The sequence below is a fragment of the Arachis duranensis genome, chromosome 9 (assembly GCF_000817695.3).
Source record: "Arachis duranensis cultivar V14167 chromosome 9, aradu.V14167.gnm2.J7QH, whole genome shotgun sequence".
Taxonomy (NCBI): domain Eukaryota; kingdom Viridiplantae; phylum Streptophyta; class Magnoliopsida; order Fabales; family Fabaceae; genus Arachis; species Arachis duranensis.
This window is the reverse complement of record NC_029780.3, coordinates 34,964,450-34,979,720: the sequence shown is the minus strand read 5'-3', so window position 1 is coordinate 34,979,720 and position 15,271 is coordinate 34,964,450. Positions and strand designations below refer to the sequence as shown.

Sequence of the window (15,271 nt, the reverse complement as noted above, 5' to 3'; positions counted from 1 at the left end):
ATTTGGTAATTTCATGTTTATGTTATAACTTACAATTGCCATCTTGTTCTGCAGTGTGAGAAAAAAGAGAACAAAGAGAAACCAAATCAAGCTAAAATGTTTGTTGCAACTCGGAATGGACTAAAAGGAAAAACACTTGATGTAGAAACATAAGCTGTCATTGTAAGTTAGTATATAATTTTCTTGTCTTGGTTGCTGTTTTATGGCTGTAATATTTTGATTGTTGTTTTATGGCTATTTTGATTGCTTGGAGAAGGGTCACACTTGATATAACGACTTTTCTTCTTCCTCCTTTATAAAAATAATAATAGAAATAATTAAAAATGAAGGAAAGGTTAAGTTGCATAAAAAAATGATAATGCAAGGCTATCATTGTAAGTTAGTCTATAATTTTTTTCTCTTAATTGCTATTTTGTGCTTATGGTTGTAACTCTAATTATTTTAGAAATACAAGTATGATTATTTTGTCTTTATGACTAATTTGATTGCTATTTTATGTTTATGGCTGTAATATTTTAGTTGTTTTAATGGTGTTGGATTGCTACCCCTATTAGTTATCAATATGTTGTTGGATTCCTTCATTGAATTTTTATCACTAAAAATAGGCATATAATATATTTGTGTGTATAGGATAAACTTGATGATCTCTAAGAAGCTGGAGAAACTCCTACTAATGCATTTCAAAAAGTGTTTGGTAAAAAGAATATAGGACAAGTTTGATGTTTTAGAAAAACTGTTACAAAAACATCTCTTAAGAAAAATAAAGAAATAGATGAAATCAAGAAACAAAGTGATGAGAAGGTAATTGCCTTAAAAACTAAATTTGACGACCATAAACAAAGGCTGCAAGGATTGAAAGATATTATAAAAGAATTTATGTTGCAACAAACTTCTCCTAGTATGAAATGTTTAGTTCTCTATTAGGAAAAGTCAAACCATATTGTTATCTTCCGTAAAGGAAAGAAGAAATTTTTAGCTATTAACCTCTTATTTTCATTCTTAAAATGATTTTTTCCATTTTGTCCAAAAATTATCATTTAAGGATGTTATGTTTTTAAGAATATTAAACACCAAATATAGCGACTAATCTCTTAGCCAGTTAGCTCTATAAGAGTTAATTTTGAGTGAGTTGAAAATACGAAAAAACAACTAATAAATATTATATTTTTTATGTTATAAAAAATTCTTATTTAATAAACAAGTTATCTATTTGATTGAATTTTTGCGACATTTAAATAAATATTTAGAAGATACACAAATTATTTTTTAAAATAATGTGTTCATTCACTACAAGATTTTTGTTTATTTGTGGAGGTTTTTTCTCATATTTGTGGAGGTTTATAACCCCCACCAAATAGTTTGTGGGGGTTTCTAAAACCCTCAAAATTTGAGGTGCCACGAGGTCTTTTGTGGGGGTTTTTAAAAACCTCCACAATTCATTCAGTGGGGGGTTTTGTGTGTATTTAGTGGGGGTTTTATATTAGACTTTTGTGACAGTTTTAAATCGCTTTTATGACGGTTTAAAACCCCCACAAAATAATTTTTTAATTTAACAAAAATTAACTATTTTGTGAGATTTTCAAACCTCCACAAACCCTGTGAGTATTTATTTATTTTAACTTTCAAATCATTCATTAATCTCATCTTTTATAATTATTATTTTTTAATATCAAAATTTAAAAACTAAATCTTTTATAATACAATTCCTCAATATAAGGCATAATTCTATATATAAAAAAATTCGCAATGTCAATAGTTCCAAACATAATTCCATATGGTATTCTTTTACATAACTATTATTGTTTTTCTTTAAAAAGTAAAATAAAACAACTTCTTAGAAGGACATTAATTGAAAGTCAGAAAATACTCAACAAGTTGTATATGAAGTTGTAATGAGATTTACTTAAATATTGGAATTGAAAAGAGTGGCATTGGGAATGTACTTGAGATATGAATAATAACATTTATAGCATATAGGAAAATGTACTTGAGATAAGCTATGGTAATTTGATTCTTGGATTCGTACAATATCAGAATTATCAAATCTCATAAAAAATGTGAATCTATGACAGTAACAACATACAAGCTAACCAAGTATTTCAATTTGGCAATTCAGGGAAAAAGTGTTCCAGAAAATCCTTTTGATGCCAAGTTCCTGCAAGAAGCAACTAATGCATTGTCAAAACCCAAAACCAAATAAGAAAAAAAAGGGAACACAATAAAAAAGAATATATATACAGATTGTGAACCTACATTACTAAAATCTACCCCAACCAAAAGTAAAAAAGAAAAAAAGAAGCAAGGAACCTACATTACTAAAATTATTATTTATCAGTGAACAGAATAGTATGAAGGACACTTAATTCAAAAAGGAGTAAATAGGGTAATAAGTAAGATTGAAACCAAAATGTTTCATGAACCAATAAGCAATTATTACCTCGTCAAACTTGGTAGCAAACAAGTTAAGGGAAGTCAAAATTCCACCATTAGGGCCAAGGTTGAACTGCTTCATGACTTCTTTGTACTTAACAGTATCTCTAATATCAATGTTTGCAGCAAACGGCAGGGTCATGATAGCTGGGTCGAGATTGACCACATAACCCCAAATATTTGACATTTGTGTGTGGTAAACCAACCTATGAAGAAATGTTGTTTTCCCAGTACCTAAACACAAATTTAGTTTTAATTCTCAGTCATTGTTCAGTTCTTCTAACACCATTTTCTGTTACTTTAGCACAAGAGAGCAACTAAGCAAGAACCATTAAATATTTACCTGTCATTCCTACAACTATGATAATGACCGGTTTTCTTCTGAAGTTAGGTGATCCATTCCCAAATGATGATGATCCTTCAATATGGAATTTGTTCATATTCTATGTGAGCTGCTCCTTTTTATCTTTTGCCTTCAAAATCAAACCAACAAAAAAAGAATAAAGTATCCAATGATGCAAATTTTCAAAGTTAAAAACACCTAACTAACGTGGAAATAAAAAAACAAAATTAAGGAACTGCAAAGTGAAGAGAGTGATGCTTAGAGTGATTACTTGAACTGCCGAAGAATCGGTGGAATCCATATGCATAGGGGCTGAGTGAGGAGGCGCGGCTGGAGGAGGAGGTGAGTGTAAACAACAAGAAGCAGTTCCTCCATGTTATCAATTAGAAGCTTATAAATAGCCTCTCATTCCTCTCCTAAAAAATGACATCAGTGCAATGTCACATGTAAAATGGTGAAAAAGAATGATTGTTATAAATAAGAACCTTCTCATTAGTTCTTACAATATTATTATTGAATCTATTCATGAACACACTTTAAATTGATTATTTCAAGCAATTTAGTATCATACTAGTTATCAAAAACCTGCAGATAAATCACAAGTTTCAGTTACCCGGTTAACCTCCATATATGTTTATATGCTATAAAGAAAGTTGATTAATTACCTGCAATTGAATTTATATGGTGAGAGATGTCCAGATGCATCTCTTGCAGCCCAACCAAGGCAATCTTCTGAACTCATTGTTTTCTTCTGTTTCACCATAAATGCAATTACTTTTCAATTTTCATGAAGCTTCCTACAAATGGATTTATAAGGCAAGTAATAAGTAGTTAATAAGAACCAATCTGGTTAATAAATTTTCTTTGTTCTCTTAGCATTCACAAATTTTTTACCAGACAAATTCATCAACGGTGTTTATATAGCATAGGATTAAGAAGCTGAATAGTACCAAGGCAAATACCTCATGATGACCAAAGTGCTACCTCATATATCTATGTACAAACATAGTTCTAATGGTCTGCAGTGGCAAGAGAGGTAATTAACTAATGATTAACATATATACACACTAGCTTTTTTTATTAATGCCAATTACTAATAGTTAATTATATACACACTAGCTTTCAGAGGCAAATTGTTTGAGCACTTACATCCACCAATATAACTACCCATGAGAGCAGCAGTTATTTTCCAGTTATCAGAGCTGAGAGATCACATAGGCACTATTAGAAACGCTACTAGAGTACCAACAATTGTAGCCATTTCCATCCACCACATTAATTTCTTAAACTTGAAACTCATTAGTTAATTATTACATTATAACATTAGTGATGCATAAGGGTTAAACATGAAAATTATGTAACTATCTACCATAATTCACCACCAGGCAAGGACAAAATTTTAGGAAATATCAAATATGTACCACAATTTTAAGATCCTCACTGTAGCTCTTATAACACCAACCCCATCTTGGATCTCTACAAACCTACAAATAGTGTTCCAGAAGTAATTAGTTAAGTTATCAAAGGAAGAAATATGAACATATTACGCCTAACAAGAATTTTTCCTACACAAATTTATCATTAGACTCTTGCAATACATGGAGAAAAGACGTAAGGAATCCTCGTCACTCTGACTTCGAGAGCGGTTGTAGCTCCAATCTTTTGGGCAAGGTCAGGATCTCTGTTAGTCAAAGATTATTAGAACAGAACAAGTGGTGGATGAACTAAATAAAGCATATAAGAAACCTAATGCATCAATAAAACACCATTAAGATTACAAACGCAATGATATTGACTTGTAAACCAAAGTATATTCCAGGCTAAATTACTTAATATCATAAGCAAATTTGTTATAGTACCATCATTGCACAAGAATGATAGTTTGCCCACTGTGGCAACAAGATCCTTGAACGTGGTAAATAATAATAATAATAATAATAATAATAATAATAATAATAATAATAATAATAATAATAATGTAAGCCTGTAACCGTAGAGCATTAGAGTATGGATAATGAGATCGATGTTCCTCTGTTCTTTCTCTGCCCAATCTCGCTTGAAATCATGAAGGATCCCGTAACCGTCTCCACCAGCATCACCTACGACAGAGAGAGCATCGAGACATGGCTCTTCTCCGGTAAGAACAAGTCCTGCTCCGTAACGAAGCAACAACTCTCTTCTTCTGATTTCTTCGATCTAACTCCAAACCACACTCTTCACCGATTGATTCAGTAATGGTGTACCATCAACTCTTCCCACGGCATCGAAAGGATTCCCACATCTAAACCACCTGTTAACAAAAACAAGATCTTAAAGCTCCTCAAAGATGAGGACATTGACCTAGAAGCTTGATGCGGCAACGACGAGGACATGAATGACAGCAGCGGCAAGTTGACTCTCCCTCTGATCTCAGATGCCACGGTGACTTGACGGTGACAATGGGCGAAGAGATGAATGTGGTGGCGGCAACGAATAGATCTAAGGTTTCAGATCTCTCTTTTTCTCTTTTAACTTTTTTTTGGACAAATTTTTGTTTAGAGTGAAATTTGTTTCAGTTTAATTAGAGTAGGTTAGAGTCTGGGCTGAGTCTGGCTATTTGTTTGGGTAATTGGGCTTAAGAATTTAAATTAGACAACTAGTATTAATTAATGGGGGTTTTATATTTTGCCATAAATAAAATAAGTTGTGGAATTTTTTTAAAATTTCCACAAAAAAAATCCCATAAATAAGTATAAATCTTGTATTGATTCATAATAAAATATTTTTTAAAAAATATTCAATTAACGTAAAATCATCAAAATTTAAGAATAAAAAGATAAAAAAATGCTCTGCATCCAAGTGATTTCACTACCCAAGTCCAATCAAATGATATAGAGTCACACGCCACTTATAACAGATTTTTAACGTAAACCTCCCCTTGTTCGTTCCTCTTCAACGTAAACATTCCCTTCTTCTCTAATTTCTCTGTGTTTTCATCTAATTATTGTCTCTTTCTCTTCAGATTTTCTTTTTCTTTGATTTCCTTGTATTCATCTCGGATTTTATTCTCTTTCTCTTCAGATTTTTTATCTGCATTTTTTTTGAAATCGAATAGTGTAATTAAAATCGTTTAGGTTTTGTGTGTTCCAAAACAATTAATGATTCAAGTTCAAATCAGTTGAATGAGCGTGATTTGGATTATTCTTCTGAATCGAATCAATTGGATGATGTTTAGATTGTTCTTAATTTTATCTAGTTTGATTCTTCAATAATTTTGAATTGAATGAAATGGAATGGAATCTAATACAATTGAATAAAGTGATAATAAATAATTTATTCTTGTTTGCTCAAATCAGTGTTGTTTATGAATTTGAATTTGGATAGAATGAAAGAGTTTCTTAATTTTTAGAATGCATAATTTTCGGTTCACTTGTTATTACACAATAGTGCTGTTATAATCATATTTGGGTTCATTTACAGTCCAGGTGTGTTGTCGATGAACAATGTGTCCCAAAGATTGGAATGACTTACACGACAAATTGAATAGAATGGAATGGAATCTAATGCAATTGAATAAAATGATAATGAATAATTTCATTCTTCTTTGCTAAAACCTGTGTTGTTTATGAATTTGAATTTGGATAGAATGTAGGAATTTCTGAATTTATACAATGCACAATTTTTGGTTCATTTGTTATTATACAATGGTATTGTTATAATCATATTTCGGTTCATTTGTAGTCCAGATGTGTTGCGATCAACAATTTGTCCCAAAGGTTGGGATGACTTTCAAGACGCTTGATGAAAATGAATGTTAATTTCTGATTTGTGTTATGTTTTATTAAATAGTCTCTTTTTTATTTTTCAAATTATTTTCTGCAATTGTGTTGTGGTAAATAGTTTAGGTGTTTATTAGAATAAATTTCAGTTCATTTTTGTCTAAATTTTGGGTCAAATTGTGTTTTTGCCGCTGTTAAGTCTATTCAGTGTCAACCTAGATTCATTCAAATTAATGTGATCTCAATACAGCCCAGACATTTTCAACATATAAATCAAAAGAAATTTAAGAAGATATATATATACATTTTCAATATATAAATCAAAGAAGTGTTTGTCTCTGTATAATTCCTTACAAAATAGTATCAAGAATGTCAATAGAAATTTATTACTATTTAGAAGATTGAACTTATTTACTTTCTATATTCTCAGATGATAATCTACAAAAAGGACTTGAGAGGACAGCGAATGGCTTTGAGATTCTTATGCCTTCAGATCCCTCAATGACTTTGTCTCTCAATTTATTTATCTTGTCGAAAAGAATGATTAGACCATATTCATGTCTGAAAGCATCAACTTGTTCCTACAATTGAAAAAAAATATTATTAATATGTATTAATTTAGAAGTAGATGATCAACTATGTTTAATGATACTTACGTGTAAGGAATAAAAAATTTGGTCAATACTTAACTGCAGCATCAAGTGAACCTTAGTTAATTCACAAATGAACCAAAATTAGTTCAGTTTTAAACAAGTAGTCAAATAGTCATCAACAAAAACACATTGAATTCATTTCTGGATCCAAATGAACCTCAAATACACTAAGAAATGAACCGAAATTATTTAATAATGACACCAGAGAAAATTAAGGAATAAAAAATTTGGTCAATACTTAACAGCAGTATCAAATGAACCTCAGTTAATTCACAAATGAAACGAAATTAGTTCAAATTTGAACTAGTAGTAAAAAAGACTCAATCATAAACAAACACACATTGAATTCATTTTTGGATCCAAATGAACCTCAAATAAACTAAGAAATGAACCAAAATTATTTAATAATGACACCAGCGAAAATTAAGGAATAAAAAATTTGGTCAATACTTAATAGCAGCATCAAGTGAATCTCAGTTAATTCACAAATGAACCAAAATTAGTTCAGATTTGAACTAATAGTAAAAAAGACTCAATAATGAACAAAAACACATTGAATTCTTTTTTGGATCTAAATGAATCTTAAATAAACTAAGAAATGAACCGAAATTATTTAATGATGGCACCAGAAAAAATTAAGGAATAAAAAATTTGGTTAATACTTAACAGCAGCATCAAGTGAACCTCAGTTAATTCACAAATAAAACGAAATTAGTTCAGATTTGAACAAGTAGTCAAAAAGACTCAATCATGCATCAACAAAAACACATTGAATTCTTTTCCGCATCCAAATGAACCTCAAACAAACTAAGAAATAAACCAAAATTATTTAAGATGCCCTAATTACAGAGAAAAATAAGAAAAAATTAAATCAAAGAAACTTGATCTACTAAATGAACGAACTCGATTCACTAAATCCTAAAATGAACTAGTAGAAATGCAAAGAAGAAAACTGAACATAATGAACAAGAAGTTTTGTTAGTACCTTGAAGAATCTTTGTTGTTCTTTTTCTATGTTTTTGGTTAATGATCTCAAACGTAGAATTGGATTTTCCTGTAATTTTGCAGAGAATTTGAAAGATTTTTGAGAGATTTTGAGAGAGATTTCAAATTTTTTTGTTGTATTTTTTAGTAGGAGATGTGAACGGTTTTTTAGTGATTTTGTTAGTGTTTGACCTATTTAGTTGGACTTTAATAGCAATAAAATTTGGATGTATAACAAATCTGTAAAAAGATATTATTTTTTTAGTAATACTTGTAAAAAATTATACCAAAATATAATTTTTAAAATCTTTATTTTGAATATGTATTTAAAATTTATTTATTTTTATCATGTTTTTAAATCATTCAGGATTTATTTGTCGATTGGGTTATTGAACTTTCTGTACCATTTTGATAGTTTTAGTTGCCATATCAAATAGCAAACGTCTGGCTTGAGATGCTTTTCCTGTCCAAGTATGAGTCGAACTTCCATAACTGGCGATCAAATTCAAGAGAAAAACAAGCGTTCCGTGTTTCTATTCAGATTCCCATGATTTAACACCAGAGGAAGCTAAGATTTCCATGACATCATACTTCCTCATGTCGCTAAAAAGCAAACGATTTGCATCCAACATAAAATACGATCATATTTAATTTCTCATAATCCAAAATCAAGTTGTTCATTATTAAAACCTTATGAGAAAAAGGAAACAGACTCAAAAATTGCAGAATCAAATTTTGCTATAGCGTACTGATGAAAAGAGCAGTAAAATGTGAAGTTGAAAGCAGAGAGCCTATACAACTAAGTGAAGTGAGAGAAAGAGAGTTTGCGCCTCAATGATCCGAAGGCGACTGTTGTTGCTCTGGTGGCTGTGGCCACATTTGCGGTGCGATGTAGGGATGAGGCTGCTGAGCATATAAATTGGGGTCCATTGCAGGATTACCCATCATGACTCCTGCAGCTCCAACTTGTGCATGCTGTGGCGGCATATAGCAGTAAGGAATAGAATCAGCTGGCCCTGGAACAGCCATTGTTCCTCCTGGCACTGACGTAAGCACTTCATCTTTCAGATCCTCCCTGGGCACAATGTCAACCAAGAAATCGAAGATATCGGTTCTTGTAATTGCAGCAGCAATGTCATTCTTTTGAAGAGTCCTCCTCTTGTTCTCTTCAGTGTGATTCCATGATCGCAATGTCAACTCCAGTATGAACATTTCGCATGCCCTCGCAAATATGACCGGCGCTTCGGCCGATATCATCCTGACATCCTCATCAGCCTTCATGATCTTCTTGATCCTTGCCAGGGGAAGGCTGTGGTTCTTGAAATCAGTTACCTTCTCAATTTCTTGGTATTGGTTAGCCCAAAAGGACTGAAGTTGTTGCTGAAGTTGCATCTGCTGTTGCTGCTGTTGTTGTTGATGAATATGTTGATAAGCCAGTTGATGTTGGCCCAATTGAGCTGTAGCAGGCTGACCAGTGGATTGAATGGTCCCAATTGGTGGAACAACCATCCCAGGTGAGCTAGTCATTTGGTTGGGCTGGTATGGATTGGAACCATAGGGGAATTGTGCTCCGCTGCCACCAACTCCCATGGATGGGTTTTGGTTATGACCTTGGTGAGGATCCATCCGCCTGTTTCATGCAACAAATCCATGCTAATACTTCAACATATGATCTAAAAATTGATACATTGATGTAGCTAGAGGTATGAAAGATTAAAGATAAAATACTCAATGAAAAAAAATTATTTTTTTAACATATTTAATGAATTTCTAATAGTAAAAATACAAATATTAAAAAAATAAAAAATTATCTTTTTTTAAAAATTATAATTTATATCTTTTTTATAAAATATTTTTTCTTAAAAAAATATATTTTTTTACATAATAAATAAAACCCATGAAAAGTCCTTGTAAATGATCAAGGATTTAACTCTTATAAATAAATTACATTTTATAAATAAATTACGGCTTAAAAAACATAGTATAATATATCATCAGAATTATTGTTGATAGGTAAACCACCATTTAATACTTAAAAAATTTTGTTTTCAAATTTTAAAAATTAAAAAAAATATATAAAAACACCTCAAAAAAATGGTATAAATATGAGAAATTTGCACAAAAATGGTATGATTTTATTTGTTTAACACATTTTTACGATTTTTTTTTAAGTTTTGTATGATTTATTTTTCTTCTAGAGCCTATCTTGTAAGAGTACCAAAATAAAAATTTAAAATCAATCATTTTAGATTTAGTAAAATAAAAACACTTACATCATTGCTTACAATATCACATAGTAACTAATTCCTTGGTCAATATGATTGAGAACCAAGAATCAACAAATGAGCACCTAATATTGTAATTCCCATTTCTTAGTTTCATTTCAGATTTTTAGCAAAAAAACATAGAAAAGAAACGACATGTTCTGTTTGTTTATCTGCATAAAACAGAACAACACTCAGATTTAATCAGAAAATTTTATTTATGTTAACATCAACCATTCAAATAATTTCATATCAATCCAGAAATCTCATATCAAAATTCAAATTGCATGTTCATAAATTGTATCGGAGATATTAAAATGACATCATTTTAGCTATATTTCACCACCAATATCAATTTCAGAGTAGTGCATGATTCAACACAAATTAGATCAACAACAAAAGATATATTTTCTAAGTAAAAATATCTAAAATCATGATAAATAAAAAAGTTGCAGCAATATACACATGCAGATTCATGAACAAATTACAATTATATATATACATTAAATAATAAATTGTACCTCTGTACAGTAGAAGATGTTCTAAACGGCAAATCTTAAGAATCTGAAAAAGAGAAAAAAGAATAAATAAATAAATAAAAAGAAAAATAAAAAGAGAAAATGATCAAAAAAATTTTCTATTATTTGAAAAGATCTGTGTGGCTGAAGAGACTAGTGACCAGAGAAACCTTTTAGAATGTTTCTCCGTACCGTAGGGAAGATACAAATGTCTTTTCTTATAGAAGACAGAATAAGGAGTTAGGGTTTCCGTACTGATCTGTTGAAATTTTTTTATTGAAGCAATATAACTTCTTATGAGAGAGGCAAAACTGGTTTTTTTGTCAGAGTACATTATTTTTTTGTTAGAGTACAATAGAGTACATTTCAGAGATCTCTTCTTAAGACAAGAAACTACCTCAGTTTTACGTCTGATTGATTTTAACGTACTTTGTCATACTCAACAATTTTTGGTCTTTATATTGGGCCAACAACAACATTTAAAGTATTTGCAATAGGTTTTTTTTTCACACAAATTTGATATTATTATATTCAAAAATAAATATTTATTTCAGTATGGTAATTAATTGATATATACTAATATGACTGCAATGGTAAAAGAATAAAAAGTAACTGGCACTGCCTACATTATATTGTGTTATGAATATTTATTTTTTAAAATGTATATTTTATAATAATTTAAAAAAATATTATGTGAATAAACTATTGTCATAATCAAATGTAATTAAGTCTTTTTTAATTATATTTTTTTCTTTCTTAATTATTAAGATTTGTTGGTCCTGTAACTTTACCGAATAATTTATTCCAAAATTTTTTCATTATTAATCACAAAATGACCAAAATATTTATGTGACTAATTTTACAAAAACAGTAAAATATTTTTTTGATTTTTTGAAAAATTTAATTTATTTACAAAATACAAAAAATACTCTTTTAGTTAATTTGTGAAGAGTTAAAACAATTTGTTAAAATTAATTATATTAAATTATATTATAAATTAACACTTTAACTTTAAAATGATTTTAAAAAAATGCCCTTTTAGTTAATTGTGAAGATAAAATTCACCAAAAAGAATTAATTTTAAAAAGAATAAAATACAATTTTAAGGATTAATAAAGTTATCAACCTTTGATTGGGAGAGATATTAAAAGTTATCACCTTCTAATTTGTAAATGATACAATATTATTTTGTTCATTAAAAGAATAATTACAAAAGATTTTTACGATGTTTTAAGATAATATATCACTTGAACATTAACTTTGAGAAGTTCAGTTTTATATCACTTTAACGGTGAACAAGATTGAATACAGCAAATGTGTAGTAAGTTGGAATGCAAGGTGATGCGAGGGAAAGCGTCGGTTAGGAATTTTCACAAAAATAATCTCGTCGAAGTATAGATTCAAATCGATAGATAATCCTCAATCAAAGTTTAATTTTATTTGTCACTTAAGTCAAACCAATAAAAACCGAACGTATTTAAATCTCGAATCGTCTCTCAAAGAATTGCAAGAAAGTGTGCATATTATTAGTTATGAAAATTTTTGGGGTTTTTAGTTTGATAAACAAAAAATGTAAATTGCAAGAAAGTAAAGCTAACAACTAAGAAAATATAAATGCTAAAAGGCTATTCATGGCAAGGATCAAAAGTCAAGGATTTCCATCTTGTATCATTGACCACAACATGATAATTACAAAGAGTTAATTTTACTTAGTTTTTCTCTAACATTGGAAGGTCAAGTCAAGTGGACGTAATTGGTCATAAAACCAACTAACAACCCTAAATCACCAATGACACTAGACATCAATGACATCAAGGCACCTAAGTCCTCAATCTCAAGTCAAAAGTATCTAAATCTACTCTAAAAACTAACCAAGCATTTTTTCAAACACATAAAAGACATAAAAGAAAAGCATAATAAATAGCAAGAATTAATAAAATCTATGACTACCAAATGTAAGATAACAATAATAACAACTCAAATAAACATTAATAAACAAAGAACATCAAATTGCATTAAATGAAAATCAAAAGTAACAAGAGTTCATAAGCATAAAAACAACAAAATAAAAGAAATAACAAATAAAACTCCAAGAATTAAAGTGCTAGAACAATAACAAGCAAGGAAAACTAAATCAAGATAAGAATTAAAACCTAAACCTAAAAGAAATTTAACTAATCTACCCTAATTCGAGAGAGAAGAGAGAGTTTCTCTCTCTAGAATATAATCTAAAATATGTTTTTAACTAAACCTAATTGCTCTCCCCTTGTTCCTTCTTGAATTTGGCCTCAAATACTTCAGAAATGAGTTGGATTTTGGCTTGGATGAGCTCAGAAATCGCTAGTCACCAAATCCTCATTTCTTCATGAATTCTCCACTTTGCATGCTTTTTTTTCTCCTTCTTTGATCCAATCCTTGCCTCAAAAGACTGAAATCACTAAACAAACACATCAAGGCATCAAGTGGAATCAAAGTGAATTAAATTTAGCAAATTAAGAACCTAAAAATCATGTTTTCAATCTTAAGTGCAAATTAGGAAGAATTTATGAAACTATGCTATTTCAATAAATAAATGTGGAAAAAGTTGAAGAAAGACAAAAAAGGAGTGTCAATATTTATTCAAAGCAAAATATCTAAATGCAAACTATCTACATGCATACAACCATTCTAATTACTATCTATTTATCTATATGTATTTACGTAGTCGAAGTAAATCAAATTCCAAGAAAGCATGTACACACAAATAAGGGCTCAAACAATCTTAACCAAATCAGATTTACAATCGAATTGAATTCTACAAAAGAGTTTACAAAACTTGTAAGATAAGCAATGATCAACAACGGGAATATGGAATTAAGAAATTAATCCCTTACCGGATGCGTATATGCACTCTAGTTGCTAAAGTGTTTAGGGTTGATTCACTCAATTCTCTCCTAATTATGCTTTCTGGTGTGCGAATTAGGATTTTGTACAGCTTAACCGGTAGGTGCACGGGGTCATCCAAATAATACCTTAGGTGAGTGAGGGTCGATCCCACGAGAATTGTCGAATTGAGCAAGCAATAATTGTTTGGTTGGACTTAGTTAGGCGAATCAAAAAGGGATTTGGTGAATTGTAATTCGCATAAACAAGAAACAAGAAAATAAAGAAAGCAATAAACAGTTTGGTGTGAAAACAGAGTGAGAAAGCAGTTAAGGTCTCGGAGATGTTTATCTTTCCGGATTAAAAAGTCTTACCATCTATTTTAACCATGAAAGATTCATTCCATGGGAAACTATAATTGACTAAACCCTAATGTCTTAGAGATATAGTCTCCTCTAACCTTCATTAACTGCCACCATCATGGTCACTTAATTCCGATTAGAGGGTTAAGTTCAAAACTAGTTTATGGCCACAAAAAACCTAATTACCTAGAGCTAATAGGATTATATGTCACATATCCCAATTAGTTTATGTAATTAGCAATTTAGGAGAAATTTGTTTCCAAGCTGTTGTTTAAGCGAGATAACTCTGTCGAGAATCACAAGAACTTATGTAGAATAAGGGTCATACTTTCGTTCCACCCATATTCATAAGATTAAGACCGAAAATAATCATTGAAATTGAATCAATACATTAATAAAAATAGAAAAGCAATAGTCTTAATCCATAGAAATAAACAGAGCTCCTAACCTTAACCAAGAGGTTTAATTGCTCATAACTTATAGAGAAAACTAGGGTTCCAAAAACGTGTGGAAGGAAGAAGCTCCTAAACACTAGTGATTTTTTCCTTTAAATGCTAACCTAATAATAAATGCTAGACCTAAAAGATATTATTTGTAAATAAAAATTGCAATAAGAAGATAAAATAAAACTAAAGAGTGCTAAGTCTACTTGGAGGCCCAAGAGAAGGTATTTCGGACTGGCTACTGGCGTTTAACGGCAGAGATAGACGTTAAACACCCTGGGGGGAGTGCACGTTGCTGGCCTGAGTCCCCTGCTGGCACTAAACGCCAGTCGGGCGTTTTGCGCCCAAGGAGGGTGCTGGCAGCATTTCTTCCCTTTAGCTCCAAACTCTGTCAAATTACTCTGAATTTCACCTGAAATCATAAAAATATTAAAACAATTCAAAGTAGAGTCCAAAGAGGATTTTTGCACTAAAATCAAGTAAAAGTAAATAAAATCTAACTAAAAACAACTAGAAAATACTAATAAAAATGGTATAGGATACTCACGCATCACAACACCAAACTTAAACTATTGCTTGTCATCAAGCAACTAAAACATTATGGGACTAAGAAGAGAAGATGCTTAAGACTTTGAGTTGTCTTTTAAGCTCAGG

The 15,271-nt window shown here is 30.4% G+C and overlaps 2 protein-coding genes across 5 annotated transcripts; both read right to left on the bottom strand.

Annotated features, from left to right (window-relative positions):
* Nucleotides 1-2,359: 2,359 nt before the first annotated feature.
* Nucleotides 2,360-2,870, bottom strand: LOC110275249 (GPN-loop GTPase QQT2-like). The gene is made up of 2 exons (XM_052254261.1): nucleotides 2,774-2,870; nucleotides 2,360-2,664 (listed from the first exon to the last, which is right to left on the bottom strand). The coding sequence occupies exons 1-2, from the start codon at nucleotides 2,868-2,870 to the stop codon at nucleotides 2,360-2,362; spliced, it is 402 nt and encodes a 133-aa protein (XP_052110221.1).
* A 5,944-nt stretch (nucleotides 2,871-8,814) lies between these two features.
* LOC107465411 (nuclear transcription factor Y subunit C-3) lies at nucleotides 8,815-11,366 on the bottom strand. 4 transcript variants are annotated; one of them, XM_052254509.1, is made up of 3 exons: nucleotides 11,348-11,366; nucleotides 10,954-10,996; nucleotides 8,815-9,798 (listed from the first exon to the last, which is right to left on the bottom strand). In XM_052254509.1, the coding sequence occupies exon 3, from the start codon at nucleotides 9,792-9,794 to the stop codon at nucleotides 9,000-9,002; it is 795 nt and encodes a 264-aa protein (XP_052110469.1). In that variant the 5' UTR covers nucleotides 9,795-9,798; nucleotides 10,954-10,996; nucleotides 11,348-11,366; the 3' UTR covers nucleotides 8,815-8,999. The 4 variants fall into 4 exon arrangements, with proteins under 4 accessions (XP_052110469.1, XP_052110471.1, XP_052110468.1 ...); XM_052254511.1 differs by lacking the exon at nucleotides 11,348-11,366 and adding an exon at nucleotides 11,121-11,217; XM_052254508.1 differs by lacking the exon at nucleotides 11,348-11,366 and adding an exon at nucleotides 11,143-11,202.
* Between the last annotated feature and the right edge of the window lie 3,905 nt (nucleotides 11,367-15,271).